The sequence below is a fragment of the Protomyctophum bolini genome (assembly GCF_963924005.1).
Source record: "Protomyctophum bolini genome assembly, chromosome: 4".
Classification (NCBI taxonomy): Eukaryota; Metazoa; Chordata; class Actinopteri; order Myctophiformes; family Myctophidae; genus Protomyctophum; species Protomyctophum bolini.
The window spans coordinates 30,864,437-30,892,237 of NC_137865.1; the positions used below are offsets into that span (position 1 = coordinate 30,864,437).

The 27,801-nt window shown below is 42.6% G+C and overlaps 2 protein-coding genes across 2 annotated transcripts; one reads left to right on the plus strand and one right to left on the minus strand.

Moving 5' to 3' along the window:
* Positions 1-1,799: 1,799 nt before the first annotated feature.
* LOC308314543 (uncharacterized protein) lies at positions 1,800-14,720 on the plus strand (the record flags this gene model as incomplete). The annotated part of the gene is made up of 16 exons (XM_080762173.1): positions 1,800-1,832; positions 4,301-4,475; positions 6,115-6,329; positions 7,283-7,339; positions 7,578-7,670; positions 8,521-8,607; positions 8,773-8,883; positions 9,008-9,181; positions 9,447-9,537; positions 9,613-9,719; positions 10,200-10,400; positions 10,823-10,954; positions 11,311-11,389; positions 11,496-11,686; positions 13,487-13,507; positions 13,839-14,720. The coding sequence occupies 16 exons, from the start codon at positions 1,800-1,802 to the stop codon at positions 14,718-14,720; spliced, it is 2,649 nt and encodes an 882-aa protein (XP_080618299.1).
* A 2,921-nt stretch (positions 14,721-17,641) lies between these two features.
* Positions 17,642-26,423, minus strand: calub (calumenin b). The gene is made up of 7 exons (XM_080760932.1): positions 26,375-26,423; positions 23,463-23,718; positions 22,352-22,545; positions 21,727-21,893; positions 21,207-21,267; positions 20,708-20,907; positions 17,642-19,582 (listed from the first exon to the last, which is right to left on the minus strand). Exons 2-7 carry the CDS (start codon positions 23,681-23,683, stop codon positions 19,478-19,480), a joined length of 948 nt encoding a protein of 315 aa, XP_080617058.1. The 5' UTR covers positions 23,684-23,718; positions 26,375-26,423; the 3' UTR covers positions 17,642-19,477.
* Between the last annotated feature and the right edge of the window lie 1,378 nt (positions 26,424-27,801).

Below are 27,801 nucleotides of genomic sequence, written 5' to 3' on the forward strand. Positions count from 1 at the left end.
AGTTAGGAATAAGACTGGAAAGTTTCGTGTATGTGAGTTCAACTGAAGTGGAGATTCTTTGTCCCAAGTATGAGGAAAACTCATTTTGAGAAAACGGCCTTTAAAGATTTGTATTGTAAAATTCCAAAACGTTTTATTTGAAGCCACTATTTTGAGACAAAATATCTCATCCAAACCTTGGCAACAACATATAATGGCATATATCATTGGAAAGGTCTGGACCTCAAGCTGACTGTGGTCTGATCCAAATATGGTCACTTCCTTTGTACCAACAACCAATCATGAAAATAGAGATGGTGGCTTTTCACCCCGAAAAACGAGCTGTCATTGGCTAAAATAAACTATCCAACTAAACATCTAAATCTGTATTTTTAATGTGTATTTTGCTTTAGTTTGAAAGAAAACATGTTTAGGAAGCAAAATAGCAAAAAAAAAAAAAAAAAAGAAAAATCATGATTTCACCTGGGGTGTCTCACCTTAAGCAGACACTCATAGGTTTTCAGATTGCGTATTTGTCTTAATACATTTTATCATATAAATGAAAATAAAATAAAGTGATATTCTCTACAACAGAAAAACAGAAAATAAATGTGTAGCTCAATCTGGTGTCAAACAATCCTATAATGACATCTGGTGGCCGTATCCTGCCACAGCAGGATATGTACCCAAAGTTGCTGTGCCAATCTGTGACACTGACATTTGACATTCAGCACTTTGTTTTATCCTGTTTCCATCCTTTGTTCCACCTCGAAGGTTGTAGAGAGTTTAATATTTGAGCGGATTGATAGTAAACTAGCTAATCTGCCCCTGGATCTGGCCCAGACATGGGATAAAATACAATGTATCACTCTGCCACCAAATTGTGAAAGGCCCTACCAACAGCCATTAAAAGTCTTGATTCCCCATCCACTTTTAAAACAGACCTAAAAATATGGCTGTCCTCAAATTATACTGTCCCCTATTGTCTTTCTTGCCCCCAGAGAGTCAAACAACACACTTCCTCAATACGCGACAAGTAGTTTTGAAGCCAATACTAATGTCAATGTCTAATAGCCATCACTTGGAAAGGAACCAGCTTAGGTGGTTCGGGCATCTGGTTAGGATGCCTCTCGGGCATCTCCCTGGGGAGGTCCTCGAGGCACGTCCCACTGGGAGGAGACCCCGGGGCAGACCAAGTCTGCCTCCACGACCCGACTACGGATAAGCGGGTTGAAGATGGATGCATGAATGAAGCCAATACTTTTGTACTTTTACTTAAGCACTGTAATGTAATGTATATATTGTATATCTTGATGAATTGAGTGGAAAGGACTACAATGGAAACAAGCCCGCTTTCTGTGTTATATCCCTTTATCATAGCTTCTGTAAACTGTAAGGCTGTACTGTTTCCTAAACTTGTTAGTCAATCAATCAATCAATCAATCAATCAATCCTGTTTTGACAGGATGTGACCACCAGATGTCAGTAAAGAGAAAACATTTGTTGCAATATCTCTCTGCTTTGAAATAATGCCCTCTTCAAAAGAACCAAGTGGTGACCGTGAACAGTTGGATGTTAGCCATTGGTAAATGGTCTTCATTTCTATAGCACCTTTATCCAATAGCACTTTATAGCATGTTGGCACAAATGGAAGGATGCTTATTACTTACTTCAAAGATTGCAATATTGTCTCTTTTGAAATATCCTCTAACATACATTTTCTCAGGGACACAGATGGGTGTTTTATCTGATCTGTTCCTTGGGGCAGTAAACCATGTCTGGTTTCTCAACAACAATTTGACCTCTGCTCTCCTGACACCATGGGACTTGGTCACAGGTCTGCACCAGGTCAGGTCAGACATGCCTTTGTCACCTTATCCGTGAAGATGTGCAGACTCACTCCTCCTGCACTCTAGCTGTGCATGAGTGAGTGAGTGAAGTTAGAAGATGTGGGTTAATCTACAGAAGCTGGTCAGCGGATGTTTGATAACTGATCCCTTGGCAGGTCCTAATACAGTGGTTATTATAATACACATGTGTGATACAAGATATCAAAAGTTGATTTACTTACAAGTGAACATTATCAAAGCTCAAAATAGTACCACTTATAAGTGGTACTTTTTTGCTCCTGAAATAAGCTGCTATTATAACAGCAGCTCATTTCAGGAACACCAGAAATTGAGTCAGAGTCGAGAAATGAGAATGGCTGAGGAATGGTTCCTGCCAGTCAAGTGTCTCAACCAAGGCTGCTTTGTTGGTGTAACATCTGACCTCCCTCCCTGCTATCAACTCTGTTCCTCCTTCATAAATAATCTTGTTGCCACTCTTGACACTCTGTACTGATGCAGCAGGTAAACCCTACCCTCAGGCTTTAGCTTCTGAGCTGACAATTATCCCCTGACCCGAACTAAGCTGCTGGCTGCTTTTTTAAATGTGCAAAACGTGTGGTATGGGGGGGGGTCAGTGACTCAGTGTGCTTTCATGCCTGTCTGACTGAGTGTGTTGTTATTATTAGTGCAGTCCATGATTGTTTATTATTTCATTTCTTTGTTTCATGTATTTGTATCCAGTAATAATTGAGGGGTTATAGTTAGGGCTGTGTGTCTCATGTGTGGCTTAGGTATTTTTAGCTTGAATGCTGGTTCTACTTCCTATCTGGGTAGGTACATTGTCTGGTTCCACTACCTATCTGGGTAGGTACATTGTCTGGTTCCACTACCTATCTGGGTAGGTACATTGTCTGGTTCCACTACCTATCTGGGTAGGTACATTAGGAATCATGGACATTCTGCTGAGGATTTGACACCAACAGGTCAGTTGTTCTGTGTTGCCCCTGGGTGGGTACCTTTGCGTTTGTGTGTGTGCGTGCGTGTATAGTCTTGTAGTTTCTGTTTGCTCTCAAGTGAATGTGATTCATCTCTTTTGATGTGGCATACTGTAGTGTAGTTGTTGAAAGTGCCACCCTCCTTCACTACCCAAATCATGATTGCTGCTGCTCTACCCATTGTCAAGCTCTTTTTTTCTCCAAAATAACAGATCCACAAGCTCACAACACATCACACTGTAGATTGGCGTTTTTTTATGTCATGTGTTGCGGGAGGTGAGGTGGTGATGGAGTATGGGGTGTGTTTGTGGTTGAAAGGGCATGTTTAAAAGGAGCATGTAGGCCTATAGTCTATACTCACTAAGGGTGGACATGTACAAACGTTTTAGTATCAAAATATTCTTTGAGTACCAAGTACAACATTTTTTAATTTTCAGAAAATAGCAGATCTAATAACAAGTCACATTGTAGATCGGCTGTGGTTACTGTAGGTTTTGAAAATTGCAATGTAACAAGTAACTAAAGCTGTCAAGTGCTGTAGTGGAGTAGAAGTAACAAAAATGGAAAGTAAAGTAAAAGTACATTGTACAGTGCATTGTAGGTACTTATTTACTTGAGTAAATGTACTTAGTTACTTTGCACAACTTTGACACTGCGCTAATTGCTAGAGGGATATGGGTTGATGGTCTTAACAAAAAATGTATACATCACACAGCTTAGATCTTTGGATTAAATCGGAGAGCAGACCTGCATGTGCAAATTTGGTGATGTAAAAAGTATATGCGTGTATGCGTGTTTACGAAAACATGGGTCATTCCTCCTGTGTCCTTCTCTCTCCCTTCTAGCAAACACCATTAGTGTGTATTGGAAAAGCTGAACAAACTGTGAGGTCAGGTGGTCTGTTCAAAAAAGTTAAACACAGCAATGGAAGTCATAATATACCTCAACCTTTTAAAGTTTAAATGGAGTCTGTAAGTTAAAAGCATGCTGAAGCAACATGATTCCAAACAAGTGAAAGAAAAATGGGGTTTCAGTTTGGGGTGTTAAGTAAAATATTTAAAAAAAAAAACATTTCAAAGAGAAAAGTAGGAACGTATGTGTCCACAGTAAGCTGGAGAGAGAGAGATAGGTGAAGGACTGTGTGAAGTATGATAGCACTGGTCTACTGGACCGCAGCTCAGAAGAGTGAAAGCCTGGGAGAAACCCACTTACAAGGGATTTAGAGGAATTATAGAGGAGTGCAGTGTGCGTGCATGCGTGAATGTCAGAGACAGAAAAGTGAGTGAGAGAGAAAGTATGTTGTTTGTGAACCTGAGAGAGAGAATAAGTTAAGAGAGAGAGTGAGTGAGTGAGTGAGTGAGTCTGTGTGTGTGTGTGTGTGTGTGTGTGTGTGTGTGTGTGTGTGAACATATAGGAGGCTTAAGATTGCTCTAGTTAAAGTTATGTCATTGTGAATCACAGGTAGAAGTGAAATACCTCCTTTCTTCTCTATTTCAGCACGGCCCAGAGGAGCAGAGTGGATCCGTGTACAGGTGTTGTAGTACCCTACAGAAGGGCCTGGACCCGATGGGCCTAGAGATGGCTGTCTCCGTACATACATCATCATGGAGGTTGTCTTTAGGCATGGTACTCTCCTCGCTTGTCCTCAGTCCAAGTCTGCACACAGTCACAGGTAGGCCAATTTTACATCACATTCTTTCTAATACAGTCGCTTGCATAGTTTGGAGTTCGGCACTGAGCCGCAATGAATCATTAACACACCTCAATCGCTATGTATACAGTGTCACGGGGCAACCCGTGCCCTATATATATATAAAACTGCTCTCTATAACATGAAAGGACTAACGTTTTAAACTGATGGTTTGCTCCTGCACTGCTGGTGGCATTTCCCTTGATTAGGAAGGGGCCAAGTGCTGTGCAGGGGAGGGGTGTTCTTCTTATGCTTTGAAAATGGTTATTGAGTTTTCATGCTTATTTATATTGGTTTAACTGTAACATCTTTAGTATGTTTAGGTTACTTTTATACAATTGATTATTTATGGAGGTATTTATTTATAAGTAGTTATTGAGAAATGTTAATTGATTCTGTCCTGTGGTAGGATCCACTCCTATTTAAGGGAGAGCTACAGGGCCTTGTGTGACCAAGGTTTAACCTGAAGAGAGTTCTCATCCTATGTGGTCTTGTTCAGTTGTGTATGCCTAAGTATTTATTTTCATTGGTCTGTTTCTGGCCAGTGTGTCATTTTGAACTTTTGATATGTGAATTATTGTCTTTGCACTGAAGAAAACTGTCTGGAGGTTGGTGGAGGAGTTTGGGGACAATAAAAACCCTTAACCTACATGTTCTGACTGTTCTTGGAGCCTTAACTGTTCGGGCAACTTTACATACAGTATAATTTAACAAATGTGTTAAGTGAGGGGTGCTCTTATCATCATACATCATCACATTTTGGCCAATCACAATTACCCACAAACACACAAAGCTGGGCATAGGAGGGGCTAGCACCCCTCAAAAAAGGGTTATGGAAACATCTCCAGAACCCAAGCCACTAAAACATGCAGCATAAGGTCCAGAACCAAATGGGAATATTGTGTGGTTGGAGGTATTCTCCCTACTCTGGTTGACAAGTTCAATAAAGTTATTTGAAGCAGATGATGCATTGGTCACTGTCGCTGCTATCTTTATAGGGTACTCACTTGCGTATTGTGAGTGGCAAATCGAGTGTCAAAGTGAGTTTAACATTGTTTAACCTCATTTAATGCAATCAGATAGGACTTTTCTGTTTTTTCCACTCAGTAGGCATTCCTGCAAAACTTCCAGGTATGATAATGATGTCACTGCATACCTATTGTAGCTGGCCATTGTTGCGATTACCTCTCTCCATCAGGAGAGGGAGACATTTCATGGCAATCTGCCCATTAGATTTGTATACATTTTTGGTCTAAAGGTTGCTCTAGTCTAGACTAGAGTAGAAGAAAGGCCAATGGGTCATCAGTAGGATCACCAAATGCCATTGGTTCATCCTCCAGGAAGCATGCATGTGCTAGCTTGGTGAATTTCATGGTAATCTGCCCATTAAAATTTGAGAGATAAAGGTCAGTGGGTCACAGAAATAACCTTTTTGAGATAAGTTGATTTGTACCAAAGTGGTGAACGGATCAACAGACTGACTGACTACTTTTAGCAGGGCTAAAAATGTGAGGGGGCAAAAGAGCATGTCTCCTGTGTCACTGTATTTTGCTATTTTGAATCTGTCTCTGTGTCCGTCTGTCTCTCATAACTGTCTGCTTGTGCACGTGTGTGGGTGCAGGAATGTCTGGTTGGGGAGGGTGTTTGGGTGGCCAGGACGTGTTCGCAAACATCAAAGAGAACAGCCTTAAAGGAGAACTCATCGCTGAGCTCATCGATGACACTGCGTGGAATGGGGTTTTCTGGAATCTCACTGGAAAGGATGCTGATTGGTTCTTCCTTGATGGAAGAAGCCTCAGACTCAACACGTCATCAGAGAGGATCTTGGATCGAGAGGTATAAACAGAGGGCTGGGGCTATATGGCAATAAACCTATTACCTAACCTGGTCAAGGCCCATTTTTGAGGGCTCTATGTCCACCTTTGAGGGTTTGTGTAAACACAAACATTGTCCTAACACAAACATTGAATGTCATTGACAATGAATGGCCAGTTTTGAGTGTTTGTCCTAACACAAACATTGAATGTCATTGACAATGAATGTCCAGTTTTGAGTGTTTGTGTAAACACAAACATTGCATAAACACAAACATTGAAGACGAACGTGAGGATGCAAATTCTCATTAGCCAATTTTACTATAGGACGTAATTGTCGTAATAGGACAGTGAAATAGAGACAATACACATCGAGGACATACTGTAATAGTGGGGATGAACCCAGGCATTGTATGTTCATTGCAGTAACTGGTACTAATATTACGTTGTAAAATAGAAAGGTCTAGTACAGTACAGTATGTACCATATAATGACCAAAACCACTGGTTGAAAAAGAAAAATCACACTCGTGTGAGGTGAGTTATCATCATACAGCATCACGTTCCGTGCTCAGCCAATCAAATCATCACATTCCGTGGTGCAAAGTTGTGCATAGTAGGGGTTAGCGCCCCTACTATGCAAAAAAATGCAAAAAGAATTAGCTTACACTCAATTCTCAGCAGTAGTAATGCATACAGTACTCTGAACCTTCCCTTTAGTGCAGAGTGAACACAGCCTCTCTCTAGCTGGCATCCGGTCCCATCCAGCTGTGTCATCTCAGGACAGCTGCTTAAAAATCAGCCAGATTAGTAACCTCTCTTTCCCCATTTCCCTCTTTCTGTCTCCCTCATTCTCTCTCTCTCTCTCTCTCTCTCTGTCTGCCCATCTCTCTCTCTCTCTCTCTCTCTCTCTCTCTCTCTCTCTCTCTCTCTCTCTCTCTCTCTCTCTCTCTCTCTCTCTCTCTCCCTCTCTCAGACGGACGGTCCTGTCCTAATGGCAGATTTGTCATGCTATGAGGAGGACATACTTCAGGTATGGACGGGGTCCATCCTATAGAGATGTTAATTGTTGTAAGAAATTCTTCAATTCAAAAGATTTTTATCCATTTGAAAACTTGAAACTTTACTTTTGGTACTTTTACTTAAGTAAAACATGTGAGTAATTTTTCCACCACTGTTCTCTTTTTGTGTGTGTACAGAGTGTGCACAGGATCATGTATTTTTTGTGTGTGTGTGTGTGTGTGTGTGTGTGTGTGTGTGTGTGTATACAGAGTGTGTACAGGATCATGGTGGAGATTCTTGATGAAAATGACAATGTACCCGTGTTTCCAGAGGACACTGTCCAGTCTCTTCTTATCAGTGAAGTAAGAAGACACACACAGCCTCAAGTATTGGTACACACTAGGGGTGTGCCAATATATCCATATTGTGATATATCGGGATACTTCCTCACGCGATAGAAAATCAATATACTGTTACAGCTATCGTGATATATTGTTGATGAAATAAAATGGGCCCAACTTTACAATACATACAAGTTGGTGGTGAATACCTGAAATCGGTCCAGGTTCATTGCATGTTATAGTCAGCAGATGAATGTGTCCATCTTATTTTAGTTCTCATGTACTCATCACGTGCAGTGATGCTGTAACGCTAACTCAAGCCTGTTACAGGCTCCCGTCACATCACATCTCACACACACACACACACACACACACACACACACACACAGTGCGCGACACAGTGCGCGCACAGTGACACAGTGTCTGTGACTCTGTGTAGCTTTGCATCTTTGTATCTTTTGCATCTGCCCATGTGGGCAGCATAACATTGTGGAGTGGAAACGTCCTGTTCGTATTTTGGAAGGTCGTGATGGCGTTGAAATGCCTGATTTGTACTGAAAGTCTACAAGCTGCGACACGTTGTGATCTTGTAGATCAGCTATTTTCAACATAAAATGATTGTCTTTAAGTTCTACTGGATTTCTTCTCCGCTAGTCCCTCCTAGTTTTTATTTGTTGACGAAATTGTCAATATATTTAGTCTAAGTTTTAGTCATTAGTTTTTAGTTTGCTTTCATTTGGTTTTCGTCAGTGAAAAAGGTAGTCGACAAACACAAGTGACAAAATCAACACTGATCCGATAGTAGTCGATAGTCGTACAGTATATCCCTACCTAGATGTCTGATAGTCTGTCTGCTTGTTTATGTCACCAGTTAACTCCTGTGGATACTGTAGTATTTACTCTCAAGGCCATGGATGCAGATGATGACAGTATCATATACTCCATTGACCAGACATCAGTAAGTTCTAAATTTACAGTAATTTACATTTACTTGACCTCAAAAGATTTAAGATCAGTGCGTCACTGTACAGTATATCTCTCTCTTTGTGTGTGTGTGTGTGTGTGTGTGTGTGTGTGTGTGTGTGTGTGTGTGTGTGTGTGTGTGTGTGTGTGTGCGTTGCAGCCTGATGCCCAGTACTTCAAGGTGGAGCTTCCTAACAGTGGAGAGGTGATGCTGTCTAAACCTCTGGACTTTGAGACTCAGACCCAGCTTGTCATCACCATTCATGCTTCGGTGAGCCTTCTTGGTCACATATACTGTACTGTCACATCCAGAGTTCTAGAAACAAAAATGCCAGAAAACCACTGGCATAAAGAATAGAACAAATAATAAAAGTCTGCATTGTCCACTAATCCAGGAGATGAGCACTGCAGAGCACTTCAACACCAGCACCACCATCACCATTACAGTCCTGGATGCAGATGACCAGTACCCCCAGTTTCTGCCCTGTACAGTACATTACCAGGAGCAGTCTAATAATCACATCTGCACCAACCCTGTGTACACAGCCAACGCTACAGAGGGCCAAGAGGTCAGTGTTTATAAAATGCTTGTTCATAAGTCAGTAGTACCCATTTATGACTGCGGCCGATTCTAAAAACGCCTTCTAAATACTGACCTGAAGTCAGTCTGAAAAACGTATTTAAAAATTACCAAAATGTTATATTGCTATGTACTTTACATAGCAACAAGAACCCAAAAAGGGGTTCCTGTCCTGAAGGGTGAAAAGTGGGTTCCCATCTTGAATGGAGTTAAGATGTGTGAGAAGTTTGTTTGAACTGTGTCTTCTGCTGAAGGACATCGTTCTGGACTTCTCTCCTGGTCCCATTCATGCTGTGGATGGAGACAAAGGCCTCAACACCCCACTCAGCTACACCATCCTCTCAGGTATACCTCACACAATGCATATTATGCAAATGCACACAGTGTACGGTACACGCATGTAACATATCGATGCTGTAGGGGCCGATGACGGACGGTTCCTGATGGACAGACAGACGGGGGAGGTGAGATTGATCTGGGCGGTGAAGGACAGACTCACCATTCCAGCCTTCCATCTGCAGGTCATGGTGAGACTCACACTGTCAGCAGCATTGCTTATAGGTGTGACAAATGCAGTGGTGTGTGGGGTGCTGCTATTGTGCATGTTGGCTCACTGGCTGGCTGACTCGGCCTGGCTGCTATTGTGCATGTTGGCTCACTGGAAACACTCTGCTACACCAGAGGGTCTCAAAAGTGTCCTTGGGTGGGTTCCAAATGGCCCCATACGGATGTGTAACTGTGATAGTGTACAAATAGAACCAAATGGACCTTTAGTTATGGGGGTCCTTGAAATGTAAAAGTTTGAAAATAATACCACTGTACACTACATGGAACATGGATCCTATTGGTTCACGTGAAGGAAGGGAAACGGCCCAGAAGTAGGAAGAGTTATGTTGTGTGCATATAGCCCATTATTTGGGCACTGCCAATTATGATTTGCTGCTTCCTTCCTCATTCCCACAGCTCACACCCCATTTTCTCTTTCCCTTTTCTGATCTTTTTGCCAGGTATACCAGGATGATGACCCAAGGAAGTACACCGTCACCACTGTGATGATCCGCGTGTTGGCAGCAAACCACTTCCTGCCAGAGTTTGAAGCGACCGAGTACCACGGCTTTGTAGAGGAGGGCCAGAGTCTGGCCTGCCTGGTCAACACATATGGCAGCAGAGTGCTGATGCTACGTGCACACGACCCAGACTTTATGCATGTATGGACTCATATTACAAGCACAGACATGCATATGCAAATGTCTCATATCATATCTCTGCTGTTGGGAAGAAACCACTTAACTCCAATAGTGCATAATACTGCCTCATCAAAGTTGGTACTGTGAATTATACAGTATATTGGAGCTTTTATCCGAAGAACTCTTTAATACCTTTCTTTGACAGACGTAAAGGGTGTTCAATAGCACTGATTTATGAAACAAAATCAAAAACCTAAAAAATGAGTGGTTTCCTCCCGACAGCAACGATTATGCAAATGTCTCATATCATATCATTAGTGTATAGTACAGTGTACAGTGGTGGAAAAAGTACTCAAGAGTACACAGTATAGTATTAGTATTGATTTACTTTGCTCTTGCCCATAACTACTTTCTTTCTTTCTTTATCCTATACTTATTGGCAGGGATTCAATCCCATGATTGACTTCAGCTTCAGTCCAGCGTCCAACCACACAGCCTTCTACCAGGTCACACCACAGGGACTTGTGATTGCCAAGGCCAATCAGCTTAGAGCTAAACAGAAACACCTTCTAGAGGTGAGTCTCACAGTAGTCTCACTATAGCCAGACGATTGGATACATTGCTTCCCAAACTTTTAAGGTCGAGACCCAAAAGAGAGATTAGATTATTTGTGGGGCGTTTTTGCCTTTATTGATACTTATATATACAGTAGCTTGACAGGACCCCGCGACACACTGTCATTACCAACCAAGGTGCCTGGACCGCTAAACCGGCCAAGGCCGAGAGATTAGACTTTTGCGAAATCGGCTATTTAGTGAAAATAGCCGATTGTTAATGGAACCCGATAAAAGATAAAAAAAATATGACACGACAAAAATGATGACGTTGATGATGATGATGATGATGACGATGATAATATGGTATCATACAGGTAAAGGCTGTAGACAAGGAGTCGGGGGATGCCACTTACGCTACGATAATGGTGGAAGTTTTGCCTGAAGGACAATTAAGTAAAGCATGCATTGTGAACACACACAAACACACACACTTGCAAGCTTAGTTACAATCATATTACGATGAACTCTCTAAATGTTAACGTTTGTGCGTGCGTTGCAGTCCCTCATGGCCCATATGGCGAGGAGCGTCTCAACGGCTGCACGGTGGGCAAGGCTCTGACTCTGTGTGTGTTCTTCATGAGCATACTGGGCTGTGTGCTGCGTGCCATGTCCTGGGGACTGAAGAAACACAAAGGACTCAAGGACCCCCTGGAGAGGGGCAGTGTGGCCCAAGGGAAACACCCCAACGTGGTGAGAGATGACTACACTCGTTTTAAAACCTATATACAGGTATATTCAAAGATTTGTTTTCACAAATTTTCAAAAATAGCAGATCTACAAACTCATAGTGCCGCGCTATGAGCTTGTAAATCTGCTATTTTTCAACAGCTAAAGTTTACAATAATGGTTAAAGTGGTTAAAAGCTAAGGTCTATAGAGCACCGAAGTCTGATGTCACTTTCAGTAGAGGGCGCCAGTACGTACACAGGTTCATGTATTTTTGAGTGGTGCAACCACTCCCTTATGGAGTTATGTGTGTGGGTGGGTGGCTGGCTGGCTGGCTGGCTGGGTGGGTGGGTGCCTGCCTGGCTGGGTATGAGAACGAAAACAGCATGGTTGTTTATCACCACCTGTGCGCAACCTAACACACATACACACGCACATTTTAACTGTATATATGATGATTTCGGGTGTGCCAGTACAGTACAGTACAGTAGAGGGTACAGTAGAGGGACCGGCACACGGTAACTGTCATTTCTCAACCGTTTCGGACACGGGGAGGCTCGCAGGAACTGGGCCGGCACCCTGGGTGCGTTCCTTTGGGTCTGGAACCAAAGGAACCCCGGGAACCCCCACACGGAGTTGCACCACTCACTTCATACGGGTGTGATTTTTTATTTGCATTAAAATCCCCATAGGGCGATTTTAGGTCGCTTCATATAAGAACTGTATTTGAAAAATAAACCGATCATCCCAGCCTTTCTGTCAGGGGGGTGGCTGTGCGTCGTTAATGATGTCCATTCATATTTGATAAAGCCTTGAAACTATTATGAAAGCAATGTCGCTGCTAATATACGTCATGCCCAGCTGTCAACACATTGCGTTCCTGAGATTGACGTAAACTCAGCTGGCGGTGACTCGACTCGTACTAACCACGAAACCTTTTTTTTTTTTTTTTAAGAACAAAAAAAGAAAATGTAATTAACATGTCAGTTTATGTTGTGCGACGGGCAGCTGCAGCCACCCTGCCTTCCCGGAAATGTAGTCTCTGGGTTGTTTGACTCGTTTCTAGCGCTTATTGTGTTACTCTTTGGGTATATTTGTACATTTCCACCTTCAGTCGATGCTTCATATCCATATGAGTGAAAAGGCCGGGATGATCGGTTTATCTTTCAAACACAGTTCTTATGTGAAGAGATCTAAAATGGGGATTTCAATGCAAATAAAAAGTACATGAACCTGTGAACTGGTGCCCTCTACTGACAGTGAAGTCAGGACTTCGGTGCTCTATAAAGGTTTCATTTGGCCATTTTATACCTTTATTATGGATAGGACAGTTACAGTAGGCCGACAGGAAATGGGGAGTGACACGCAGCAAAGGCTACACTGTCAGGCTACAGCATAGACTAGGTGCCTGCCGGTCCTCTGTGTAACCTTTTAACAACAACTAGGTATATAGCATATTATGTCCCACAAAATGATTACGTTGTTTAAGGCAAGCGATAACAATCATCATACATTTAGACGCAGGGGGCTCCCTGCTAGCTGCTTGACTGAAGCTTGACTGTATTACTATGTATAGGGGAGACAATGAGTTTCATCATGGCATTTGCCAAGGCAGAACTGCCAGTCAATGCGAAGACTGTCTAATCACAGCTCGTCCTCTCCAGAAATGCTTGCAGAGACTCTTGGGTAATGAAGTCAAAGGCATTGGCTGCCATGTTATTTGTGTCCAAAGTGGCCACTGATATGGTACCACAAACTAACAAAACTTTAACACACAATCTCTCACTTGTGTTGCTAATATCTTTCAAAATTTCTGCTCCTACAGAGCCTACGGTGCTTCCAAATGGTGAGTTATTCATCTAGCACTTTAGTTTTTTATTTAACTAAATGTATTAATTTATTTTAAAATACAAATATGAAAAACGCAATTGAGAAAACAGTCCCCCCCCCCCCTCAAGCATTAGAAGGGTAATATCAGTCACCAGAAGTAAGAACATGTGCTTTGTGTGTTCAGAAGCCACTACCTATCAAAATATGTTAAATAAGTATGTTTCTTATTATTGGAAACCTTATATGTCCAAAACTGTTACTTTTCAGGAAATGGAAAAGGGACTGATGTAGATGCACCTGTTGTCCTTTTTCTAAATACTTGTTTAATGCTTGGTGTCCCTCCCCAGCTGAATCATCATGGCGGCTTGCCCCAGATGGAAGAGGTCGACACTGAGGACCTTGGAACCTATAATCCTTCCTTCACGTTGCAGGAAAAACCTGCCACCTACCACTGCACAGACCTGCCTCCCTGCAGGGGCCCTACTCCACCCGGCATGACCGCTGCTGTGCCCAACACCAACTACAAATTCTACACAGAGGATTTTTGCAGCCCTGTTAGTATTAACAATCTTTCTCCTCCAATTAAATGCTCCGCTAACTTGCCTGCAATCCACCCCACCGTTGTGGATGTGAGCTTCATAGATATGGCTCGAAACGCAGCTCCGCCGAAAGAGAGACGTGGCTCGCAAAGCCCAGTGCCTGACACAGAGCAGGATCCTGCAGAGGAGGCATCCGAAAGTCCTCCGCCACATGATGCCACCCCTATGCAATCCAACGTCACGCACCCTACAAATTCACAAGCGATGCCAGCCGGTAGCAGGCAAGGCCCTTCCAGTCATGCCATGGCAGGCGAGGAGGCCTTGCACTCCCCACCCTACCCAAATCAGACCAGCACTCCCCCACCGAGCCCGGAACATGCACGTCCCCCAAAACAGGCCAGGCTGGACATGGAGTGCACGGCAGCCACCTTATCGTCAGAGGTGCTCGGTCAGGTAGAAGATCACCCCTCCTCAAGCTCATCTGGGCATCCGGGTGGGGCAACAGCCGTTCAGTCTTCAGAGAGTGCGAACGTGGGCAGCACCACCCAGGACAGACCACATGGGGCCGGCGGGGAGGTAGATGACGCAGGTCGCCTGGGCGATGACGATGATGAATTGGAGCCTGACGAGGAAGAGCTGTTGAGGGTGCTCGAACGTTTACATCCCATGTTTATCACCATTAGGAAGTGATGTCACTGGGATGGTGCAGGCACTGAGTGATGCAGCGCAAAGGAAGTAAAGGAAGATGTTGGAAGTGCACGTACACATGCAGTATACAACAGTTTATAATCAAAAAGATCAAGAAGAGTAGGCAAGCACACGCACACACACATGGCGGAAAGTAACCAAGTACATTTATTTAATTGTGAAGTATTTACATCTTTACATCAATACTTTGAATACGTTGTTTTTTTATGTTTGAAAGTTCAAATAATGAGTAGAATCAGAATCAGAAGAATCAGAATCAAACTTTATTGTCACATCACATTACAAGTAACATGGGTGAAATTCTTGTTTGTGCAGGCTCATCATTGCAGTTAAAAGAAAGAAAGTGCATAGTACATGACTAATCTACATGGTACAATATGTATGCATATAAAAATAATTAAATAAAGTGATGTAGCCTATGTGTATATACAGAGTAGTCTACTAAAGGAGACCAATTCAGTTCAGTCTGTGTGGCGTCACCAGTCCTAGCTCTTGTTCAGCAGTCTAATTGTTGACAAGTAGAAACTGTTCAAGAGTCTGGTGGTGCTGCTCTTGATGCTCATATAGCGTTTGCCCAGCCGTGGGCGCGGAAGTGGTTTGAACAGGCTATGGCTGGGGTGATGGATGTCCCTGATAATGTTCTCAGCTTTAGCCACACAACGTCTCTCATGTATTTCCTGGAGTGGGGAAAGCTCCCCTTCCACGATGCGCTGTGCTGTTCGCACTACTCTGCAGTGTTTTCCGTTCTGCAGCGGTGCAATTTCTGAACCAGGCAGTGGTGCCACTCGTCAGAACACTCTCGATGGTGCTCTTATAGAATGCTCTGAGGATGCGGGAGCTCTCTCTGAACTTCTTCAGGCGCCTCAGGCAGTAGAGCCGTTGTTGGGCTTTTTTCACCACTGTGGTTGTGTGTGTGGCCCACTTCAGGTCCCTCGAGATGTTTATCCAGAGGAACTTGAAGTCGCTGACCTGCTCCACTGCAGCACCATTGATGACAATGGGCGCGTGCTCTCTCTCTGGCCTCCTGAAGTCCACAATAAGCTCCTTGGTTTTGCTGACGTTTAGAGCCAGGCTGTTCTCGTGGCACCACTGTGTGAGCGTTCGAGTATAAGTATAATTTGATGCTACTACTTTCCTCCTTCAAGTAAACATTTTAATGTAGGTATTTTACTTGTTGTAATAGAGTACTTTTACATTGCTGCCACTTTTCTTTAAGTAAGAGTACTTCACTCAAGTACTGTATATTACCTACATAAACAGAATAAAATGCTGTTTGGCCATTCATGGCACAAACTTGCATAGGCAGTAGCACAAATTAACTTGGTTGTACAGTAGTTATGAACCCACAACCTGTAATTCATATTTTTAATCATATTTACCAAGAATATATGATCTATACTTTTCAAGAAAATAACATCAAGATAATTGAAAAGCTTAGCTCAGTTGTTGTAAATGTATATACAAATAAAAACAAATGTGTTTTTCAATGGTTAAGAATGAGATTTCCTTGCAGACTACATTCATTCTCCACACTGCAGCAAAGGACTTTAGTGTTATGACTGACTACTCAATCTGGAGCTAACCCTTACCATAGTGTTTTGTTTAGAATGTGTGAGTAAAAGCCATCATCTGATGACATTTTACAACCTGTAAACACAATCTCAAACCTTTTCTCTGGAAACTTTTGAGTTTGATAGGTGACTAGGCAGATTGTCTTTAATTGACTGTTCACAAAGGCTGTAAATGCAACAAGCAAGCCCAAAGGAAGTTGACTTCAAAAGGTTCAGCTTCCCTACAGTTGCTTGAGTAAATTCCATTTTATCCCCACTCACAATGTACCAGTGGACAGGGTGCTGTAAACGCAAGAACAAGGATCCACGGTAACGGGACATCTTTGCGCTGCGTAAAATATGCCTTCTCCGTTTTCCAACTGTGTTCAGCTCCTCACCCGCCACATTGTTTGCTTCATTTCCTTTATTTACTGCGGATTGCATTCACACCTGCACCGAATCGTAATCAAGTGCGATTGGAAGCGAAGCGAAACCCCCGTTTTTGCTCGGAGTAAAATGCAGTTCTTTGATACGCATTAGGATTCGAATGAGCCTTCACACCTGCCAAACGAAGTGTACTTTCTGAAAATGCGCAGCAGCATTCATTTTAATCACAGCAAAGCTCTCTGGTGAGAATGTGACCTAAATGTCATCAAATGGTGGTCCATGACTCAAATGGGTCTGAAAGGCTAAATCTCATCAAATGGTGGTCTGTGTCTGATGACATTTAGGGTCTGAAAGGCTAAATGTCATCAAATGGTGGTCTGTGTCCGATGACATTTAGGGTCTGAAAGGCTAAATGTCATCAAATGGTGGTCTGTGGCTCAAATGCTGAATAAATAAAGGGCCTTGATATGAAAGGGTGCACTAGAGGAAAAGCAAAATGATAGATGTATTCTTCTTGGGTTGGGTGCGTGATGTTCACCCATACATACCTGCATGTAAGGATATGTAAAGCTAAAGGGTCTAGATATTCACTCACTTGAAATCTGAAAACTTTACCAGTTAGCGACAGTGGAAAGGCCATGGGGGTGGAGTCAGCTACTGTAAATTAATGTTTTTTTCTTGGATCACTGGGTCAAATCACACACACACTAGGCAGGGCATTCTTAAACAAAGCAAGAAGGTGAAAGCCAAATAATGATTGTAGCATTCATCTATGACTAGGGTGGAATGAGCTCCTACACTGTAAAATTCACTCAATTTACCCAAAGAGGGATCTGAATTGCACAGTGAGGTGGTAAAATAATTCAGAGAACAAGAGACTATCTTTACAGTTACTTTCCGTCAAATGGAGGAAAATGAGAATAGAGCCGCAGCCTTTCTGAACAGAACTCACAATGGAAGGGTAAAGCAAATCTATCAAACGTGACATGCTTTAATAACAAATCAAACAGAAAACAAATTAGCACTACTGGACTTCAGAATTGGTCTTGCATTGTGCATGAATTGATCTTCTCACAAAATGTCACGTTAGCAGCCTTTTCTCATGGGGTGTGATGTGTGTTTGTAGAGTAGTGCTCAGCCCAAACGGATTACATTTGTCTCGTTTTTTTTATTGAGAGAATATCATCTCAATCACAGAAACTGGACCTGTTTGATAGAGAGCTCACAATCTGCAAGTCAACAGCTTAATTAGTCAAATCACTAGTGAAAGGCTTGTCGCTGCAGTGAGCATGTAAAAAAGCCAACAGCAATATCATATACAATTCAACATAGCATAAAAATTAACAGTGGTTACAAATGGATAATACGTGTAATAGAAACGCCTCCACAGATTTTGTGAAGATAGTGTGTGTGTGTGTGTGTGTGTGCGTTCGTTCGTAAGGACAGGATTGTTTTGCAAAAACACATAAGGGGACATCATTATAGTTTTGTTGTTTTTTTGCTTGGCACACGAAAAGGATCAATCAAAATTCAAAACATGACATAAAAACAGGCAAGTTGTTCAAGCTCACGAAACACAAAGTAGGTCTACAAACTTATAGATGCACGCACACAAGCATGCACGCACTCAGTAACATTCATTAACAAACACACAATGACTTAATGTCGAAATCATTTGAAATGAGGTGTTGGGAAGAGGTAATTCAAAACCCGATAGTTGCATAAAGACCCGCCCCCGCCTGTCTGCACACGCTGTCCAGGGCGCTGCTGCCGCGTCAAAACTCTGGGACTCTAAAAGTTTGGAGCACCCCGAGTTGTAGATATTTCTCTGCCTCAGTAGTAATAAAGTTACACTGAGTCATGCTTAAGTTGTAATAAGAATTATCTTCGTATAATTTAGTATGGGAGTTTGTTTTTTGTGCAAAGACCGGCATTGTCGGTAGGCCAATCAGAGGCAGGGTCTTTACACAACCCTATCGAGGTTTTGAATGGCGCGTTGGGAAGGACATAAAGGAGGCAGCAATCTAGGACAAAGCAGCCATCAGTCTGTCAGAGACAGCCGAATTAATTTAGACTCCTTCAATTAGCACAAAGAGGCAATAACCCGCAATAATAATGGTGACAATGGGGATCAGCATGTTAGATGCTCTATGGTCCCACCACTAGTGATACAATATTGCACTAGTCCATAACAGTCTTCATTGGCAATGGAATTTAAAATCTACTCCTCTTTCGACTCCTCTTGTGTGGTCTGACCACACAAGAGGAGTAAAAGATAAATTCTAAAGGTCAAAACTCTTGCTTTATGCTTCATGGTCCAGTGCTTTACGGGAAAACTGATGCTAAACAAGCTATTGTGTTTACTGCAACGCCTAAACAGAATTATTGTTCTAATGAGGCCACTGTAACAAAACATGGCTATGATATATTACAGAGTCATCCTTTCAAAAAAACAACAACAAAAATATTCAAAAGTTGATCCACACATAATGCAAGTGTCAAAAACACTGTTTGCCCTTATCCAGACCTAGGCGAGGTAAGGGTAGTGGTGGAAGCAGAGAGCTGGGCAAAACTGATGCATTACTTGAGCACGAGGACATGTGGTTCACATACATAAGCACACTGCGTAGAATGCTAGTATGTACAATGGGACCCATTCAAGAAAAATCAAATAAATTATTGTCCGTGGTGCTGGAGTAGATGGCCTGGTCTCACTGGAAAACACTCTGTGCACCATGAGAGGGGCGGTGTGTGTGTGCTGCGGCAGGCAGACGAGCACAAAGTCTCTTAGGTGTGTCAGTGTTAGAACTCGTCGTGTCGAGCCAGGGCCTCGCCGAAGTCGGTCGCCTGGCTGCCTACAAACAGGTCATACTTGTCCACGATCTCGGCCTTGGTCAAACGCCCATCCTAAGCGCAGAGAATACCACATTTGTAAGCCTTGATGATCATCACCATGCACAAACACTCAACATCAGTTGAATAAAAGACAACCGTTAGAAATACAGCCTGGCTGCAATTGTTGTGGTAGTCAAACACGTGTCAAAGTTTTAGAAGGCGTCATTCACTTTAAAAGCCGGCTGCACTGGCGTTATGTGTAAAGCCATTAAAGGCCTCAGGAAGAGGAACAGTGGTCATAGTGCTTTAGATTAGGGGGTCACCGCGAGCGGTATGCGTGAAAACCCTAGTTCTTTGTTTGTTCTTTCCATAACAGATTATGACGAGCCAAACATGTTTGTGGAACCGCAAGGTTGCCAGTTCGAACCCGGGCTCCCCCAGAGTTACTGTCGAAGTGTCCTTGAGCAAGACACTGAACCCCTAATTGCTCCAGATGTGCTAGTTGGTGCCTTGCATGGTTTCCGCTGCCATCGGTGTATGAATGGGTGAATGTAATGCACAATCTATGTAAAGCGCCTTGGATAAAGGCGCTATATAAATGCACCATTTACAATTTAGAAGTTCTCATATTTAAACGAGATGAAGAAAGAAAGTCCCCAATAGTACTATAGCAGCTCCATGGTTACGCACAGCAGACAGACCTGTGGTTCATGTTCTTTTTGGAAAACAACATCCCTGCCCTGCATGATCGAGTAGATAAATAATGCTGTTTAATCTATGGAGTACAGATGAAGGAACAGCGCAGAGTGCAGTATCTATTGTTGAAAAACAAAAAAAAAAGCTTCCCCCCCCCACTTAACACCCACATGACATTTATTAAATGATGTATGTCAGATTAATTTAACACTTGGCCAGAATAATAAATTGCTGACAAGCTCACATTGGGCCACAAAGCAACCTGGCTGCAACTACCAATATATGCAAGCAACTTTACAGAAAAAGAAGCCCAAAGTCACTTATAATAAGCAGACATGGCAACACTGCTAAGGAGGGACGCTCTCGGCACAAAATAGGTATCAACAAAAAAAAAGAAGAAAAACTAACATTATCTACAAGCTCACAATGCGTCATGAAGCGATGCGCTTTGGCCAAATGACATGGCAGAACATGCTGAAAGTGGCCAAACGGCATACACACCTTGTCTGTGTCTGACTCGTAGACCAGGTGCTTGGCTTCTGCCTCTGCGTGGTCATAGTCGCTGGGCAGGATCCAGTCTCTGGTCTCCTCCTTGTCCATCTTCCCATCTTTGTTCTTGTCTCGGAACTCCGTGAATTGCTCCCTCTCCGTCTTCACCCACTCTGGCTCGGCAGGATCCCCCTCCTGGTTGTACATGTCACCTACAGGACACGGACGCACATTATAGTGCATACATGGGCAACTGGCGGCCCAGGGGCCACATGCGGCCCCCACCTTCACTTAAAGCAGCGCGCACCGAAACCATACTCAGTTACAATACAAAATGACAGAATTAATGTTACATTCAGCTGTGTTTAACCCCGTTGACCCATCTGCTCCATTGTTTATTCTTTCGCTACTTGACACTGTGACACCTTATGCCACCAGTAATAAAATAAGCACCAGTGTGATGTTGATGAATAATGTATGATTGATTATGGTCTGTTCAGTTAAAACTCACCTATGTACTCATCCAAGTCTATAAGGCCATCCCCATTCTTATCAATGTCTTCCATGGTTTCCTACAGAAAGAGAGCACAAGGAACACAAGGAAATGTAATTGATTCAAACAGGTACAGCAGTAAGGACATCTTTTCAGCATTAAAGTACCTAATTGGTCAGAAATAGAATACTGATTCCTCCTTGACAAATCAACATTTGTCACTATCTGTATTATGCCAGGTTGTTAGGCAATAGTGTTCCTGTCCAACCCCTATGTAATGTAAAACCACCAGGCGACTTCCTGCTTACATTCCATGTGCGCATGGCGGACAGCTCGAAAGATGATAAAATGTCACATCCTCCGAAGATGTAGTGATTACCAAAACAATTGCTATATGATTTGTCTATTAAAACATCATCCTCATAATTGCTGATACCAATGTCGGGTTAGGATCAACATGCCCATTGTACCAAAACTGTTATGTCCCTCACCAACACAGCAATAGTAAAGTGAGGGTATGTATGTGCGCGTCCCTCACCAACACAACGATGTCTTTCATGTGGTCGTACTCCTCGGGGTGAAGAAAGGCAGTGAACTCCTCCTTGTTGGCCTTCATGTCCGTGTCCAGGTCGGCCATGTTGAACCTCCTCTCGTCACGAGCCATCATCTGTCTGTAACTGAAGCCGTCCTCAGGATCAGGATCATCTGAGAGACAAAAGCAACATGACACCATACTCGTCCTATACATGATGTGACTGTATGATGAAATACTTGTATACACATGTAATGTAGTGAAATGCAGCCATTGAGAGGGAGTGTTCAGAGTCACGACAATTTTTTTTAGTTCAATTCTAGTCTTTAGAAAAAAATGTAATGTAGTTTTAGTCTACTAAATCTACAGTTGAATTTGTCTGCAAAAAAGGCAATTTTATACTTGATTGCATGCTGAAAATAGTCAATCTACAAGCCTACATTGTGAGAAATGTCTTTTGGTCTTTTCTCTACTAGTCCCTCCCTAACATTTTAGTCTAGGTAGTTTTTATTTGTCGATGACATTTTATTTGTCGATGAAATTGTCTTAGCTTAGTTTTCGTCACATGGAAAAAGGTAGTCGAGCATTCTTCGTCGTCGCTTTAGTCAACGGAATTGACACCGTCCCGTACCAAGAATGTATCCGTATGTGGCGTTTTTGTACTCCTCCCAGGAGACGAAGCCGTCACCGTTGAGGTCGTGACTCTTCCACTGTCGGTCCACGTCATCGTAGATCCATCTCTTCTGTGCGTGTTTGATCCACTTCTTCATCTCCTCCGCCGTCACGAAACCATCCTTGTCCTCATCTATCCGCTCCACCAGCATACTGCAGAGACACGGATAGAAAGCTTAGCAAGCACGCAGCCATACACATACACACACACGGCAGTGGATCAGGGGTAGAGTGTCCGGTAGAACAGCCATGCACACACACACACACACACACACACACACGGCAGTGGATCAGGTCTAGAGTAGACCGGTAGAACAGCCGGATGGGAAGTGTGAGGTTCCCAGTTCGATCCCGGGATCCCCCAGAGTTGGTGTCGAAGTGTCGCAAGAATCTGGATCTCTAATTGCTCCCGATGAGCAGGATGGTGCCTTGCATGGTTTCCCCCGCCATCAGTGTTGCCAATGTAACACCCGGGATTCGAACTCTGGCCTCCCGCGTGAAAGTCCCACATCTTAACATCCACTAGACCAAAGGGATATCTCTTTGGACCAGGGGAGATATTAGACTTTTGTGGCCATCAGGCAGAGGCTCTGAGCCACTCTGCTACACTCACCCCCCTTTTGACCTCCTCCCACAGGGAAACCCGATCCGGGTCACGGCACCAATGTAACACAATGTAATGCACAATCTACTGTATGTAAAGCGCTTTGGATAAAAGCACTATATAAGTGCACCATTTACACACAAAACCAAATATGTTTCGTCCACCAGGCAGCCACAGTAGCTGATGGATATACCAGATTTGACCTCTACCATTTTACAAGCCTAATTGGATTGTTAAAATAGAATTGATAGTAGCATGGTAGTTGTCAAAGTAACAGATTGTTTAATCTCAAGCTCTCATTATGATTGCCATGTCCTTGTAGCTGCGAGGGTCTGTGGACTATGGACAACTATACACATGTATATTTGTGTTTATTCTACAATGTTGTGTCTGCAAACACACACACACGCTTTTAGCCTCAGCTAGCCTGAGAGAAAGCCACGCCTATAAAACACGCCATCATTACCCAAGTCTCTCCTTGCTCTCCTCTGGCGTGAGCTGGTCGAAGGTCTTGGCCTCTTCCTGCCCCAGGAAGGCTTCGTGGTCGTAGTCGAAGTTGTCTGCGTCGTCGTGCTCTCGGTTGCTGAGCTGGTCTTCGTGATGCACCCGGTCCTTCTTCTCGGTGGGTTTGCTGGTGGCGTAGACCACGCAGAGCGCAAAGCACATGATGAGCGGCCGAAGCTCCATCCTCGGTTCTTCTTAAGAATTGTCTGGGGCAGACACTGAGAAAAGGAAAAGTGCAAATTATTGTTTAGTGAAAGGTTTACATTAACCCATTTAGGACTGATGCCAGATTCTACAAAATGTCTTCAAAATCATGACAGTTTTCTGAAAAACATGTTTCTATATCAGTGGTTCTCAAACTATTTCATGTCAAGGACGAAGGACCCCAACAATTATATGTAATAGGCCACGACCCCTATCTGAAAATATGCTATTCCAGTGTGTGTGTGTGTGTGTGTGTGTGTGTGTGTGTGAAAAGCATATACCGGTATTCAAAGATTTGCGCCACATTTTCACGATCTTTCAAAAATAGCAGATCTAGCTTTGATTTTTCAACATTCCGCAATCCACAAATGGGTCCCGGCCCACTGTTGGAGACCAGTGTCATAGACAACGCCCTGGTAACTTCAATGTCGACAGCCAAGAACCGTGTTGTCCTGGACAGTCAGCTCTCATTCAAGGCACACATCACAGCGGTCACTCAATCCCGTAGATTTACAATCGAATTGAACAGAGAATCTTACTATTACTTAATTGTCGGGCTGCACAATAAATCACATTTGAAACGGGATCACCATTATGTGTGATGGGATATTTTATTTTACATTAACCACCATTAACCTAGCATCCCTATTCTGAGAACTTTAGCCAAAAACAGCACTGCAAGGTGTTGAGATTGTAGATATCCTATTTTTGGTAGTGGGGGGGGGGGGTGAACAGACCAAGTACAGAGTGAATGGTCAGATTTAAGTATTGACAGCTTGAGTGGTTAAATGTCTGAATATTAGTGATGCACCGAATATTCGGCCGCAGAAAATATTCGGCAGAAAATATTCGGCAGAAAATGGCTAAATATGAATTTTCTGCCTATTCGGTTTCGGCCCAAATAGGCAGAAAATATATCACCGAATAGTGTATGCAATTAATGCATTCAAAGAGCTGAATAAATGTTTTATGGATCCATAATAGTGATTATTATTTAAGTAAAGTTTTGCCATAACCATAACATAACATTTGTAGAATCAAACTGGTTAATGGGTTAAGTGAGGATACTAAAACAGCGATATTCAGTTACACTTCATACCAATTATACTGTGCGGGTGTAGGTATGTTAAGTGATAACCACTTTCAACATGGCATTATAGGCAAAAGCTTTCTAAATCTTTCAAATTTTCCAAACATCTACAAGCTTGTAGGTCAACAATCTTTGCTATTTGTTGTACAACAAAGTATATAGTGCTTAAGTGGCATTCTGGACTAGACCTGTCTGGCTGGAAACATTGTGGTTGCAAGGACTGCATTTCTGACCTTTCAGATACAGGACTGTGTCACAGTCATTACCAGGTGATTGAGAGATTATATATTCTGTACTTACTCTGTATAAACATACTATTTTAACTAGTGATGCTAGTGATTCAGCCGCAGAAAATGTTCGGCAGAAAATGGCTAAAAATTCATTTTAGGCCTATTCGGTTTCAGCCCGAATAGGCAGAAAATATACCACCGAATAGTGTATGCAATTAATGCATTCAAAAGGGCTGAATAAATGTTTTATGGGCCCATAATAGTGATTATTATTTAAGTTAAGTTAAGTTTTGCCATAACCATTTATTTTGCCATAAATCAGGTAGCTTTAAGGTACGGCCATGACAGCAATGGTAGGAAAAAAAGATGTATAATATTAATCATATTTGGATATTCGGTATTCGGCCAACTGTTTCCTATATTCGGTATTCGGTTTCGGCCAAGAATTTCAATTTCGGTGCATCCCTACTGAATATACACATTAATTAACATGAATACAACATAAACTGATGCTTATAGTGCTGTCAAACAAGTCTATGAAGGTTTCTATGAAAACTATGAAAAAGTTGAATTTGCAACACAATTTTATGTAGTGGGGGTCCCTGCTTCATCTCTCTCTCAGCTAGGGGGTCCTTGGCCTGAAGAACGTTGACCCGTGGTCTAAAATTGATTGACACCCAGTCCCTCACGTCAATATTTGTCTCAGCCTCAGTACACATAACAAAACAGTCTGTAACACACCAACATGACATTCCACACTGTCCATTCACAAATCCCACTGCATACGTGTACACTCAGCCAGTGCAGAATGAATTGGAATTTCTGCTAGTATTCGGATGTAGGGTAGTCAACACCACATTCCTTATTTGGTCTTTTCAATGCTATAACTCATATGATTTAATTCTAGAATACTACCAACAACGTACCTTTGGCTTTACAACGGAATTGTTGGTTAGCTAACTAAGTTACTTACAATTGTAATTATTTTACATTCTAAATCTATCTCCATTCTGCTCTCAGTGTTTGCATCTTCTCCACACGGATCAGTTTAAAATCATATGATTGAGTGTCTCTTTACCACGACAACAATGGCTCAATGACCAACAACACATTATTATCATCATCAGAAGAACTGAGGTTAGCTCCAACTCTATGGTTAGCTCACGTAGCTTTCAACACCGTTAGCTTCTAATAATAAGTAAAGTTACCGTATTTGGGTTTGTTATGTAACCCGTCTACTGTTCATAGAGGGCTCGCCCTGCGGTTGATAAAGTCATGGCGGTGCTAAAGCATGAGTTCCGAGTAATATGCGATATTATAATAAACAAACATTTGTTCAAGAGTACTCACCCGGTTTCTTCAGGAGTATGTGAACTTCGTTTCAATTTTTTAGACCCGCCCCGGATACACACCCTTCTTACGTTTCCGGCGCTAAAACCTCCACCAGCCAATGGGAGTCCGTGGGAGCGGATGCGACGGCAGACGTTCATTGGTCCACTTCAGGGCAGGATGCGACGGGAGCCATTCATTGGGCCACTTCAGGGCAGCCAATGTGATTGCATTGGTGGAGAACCGCCACGTCCTCAACGGACGCAATGAACGCGTAGAAGGTGGTAGAAGGAGGGAAGAGGGTGCGACAATCATCATCATAGTTATAGTAGACCACTAAAAGACCAGTTGTTTTTCATATCAAGGCCCGTTATTTATTCGGCATTTGAGCCACGGACCACCATTCGATGACATTTAACCTCTAAAACACAACCCTAGAATATGTTTTCATCCCAATTGGATTACATTTAGTCCACAATCCATGCTGTATTGATGTGGTAGTACTAGTAGCCACCATAACCAGTCCAGATAACAGACGAATATTGATCAAAATAACAATTCTTCTACATTCTCTAATTGTGGAGACATCTCGTAATGCAGATGTTTAACAAAAGATTAACTCTTGAGAGTATTAAAAAAAATGAAACCAAATGGACCCTATGGGTCCACATTTGGTTTAATTTTACGCTCTCAAGATCTGTAAGTCCATTTTGGTTACCAACGCTTTCCATATAGCTGGAGACCATGGAGCCCCCTTAAGGACCAGTGGTGGTCCCCGGATCACCACTGTAAAAAACACTGTCATAAACATGCAAAAGAATAGTGGTAGAGAGAGAGTGATTTTACTCTCTGCCTGTTAAGCTATAGTTAATGTCTGTTTGCTTTGTTTGGAATGGCTCCATAATCAGTTGCCTAACTTGAAGGCAAGTTAGGCAACTAAATTAGAAGAAAAAAAAGCCGCCGCCTCATTGCAATGCACAGCAGTTGTCAACCACGCTCAGTTGGCTCTGCCTCTGATAATATTGAGTAATATTGAGTTTTGAACCTTGTGCTGGATGCAAAGTCTGCATTTTAAAGCAGCAAAAGTATTGCTAAAAATATTCAACCAGCCAGCGCCATCAGTACAGTACCAATAGGCTACTATATATCTTCATATAATTGGTCCTCACTAATGTTCATGACATACAATTGCAAAAAAAAAAACTATTCTAATCAGTCAGTCTGTGTCTCGTTGTGGTTGTGGGCAGTTCAGAAACCTGTCCACCAGTGACATCATCGATGGGGAATCGAAGCTAACAGAAACTGCACGCTTTCTATTCCTGAAAAGTTGGAATGCGAAAATGGAAGCCATCGCCCATCGTTCTCATGATAATAACAATATAAAAATATTTTTAAATGTTGTTTAATCAGCCTAACGATGATGTCGCTGGTGGACAGGTTTCTGAACT

Excerpts from the sequence above, each read along its gene's own strand:
- calub (XM_080760932.1), bottom strand. The coding sequence starts at position 23,683 with ATGGAGCTTCGGCCGCTCATCATGTGCTTTGCGCTCTGCGTGGTCTAC. Across the intron at positions 21,894-22,351 it reads CACATACGGATACATTCTTG|ATGATCCTGATCCTGAGGAC; the intron begins GTACGGGACGGT and ends TTTGTCTCTCAG. Across the intron at positions 21,268-21,726 it reads TGAAAGACATCGTTGTGTTG|GAAACCATGGAAGACATTGA; the intron begins GTGAGGGACGCG and ends CTCTTTCTGTAG.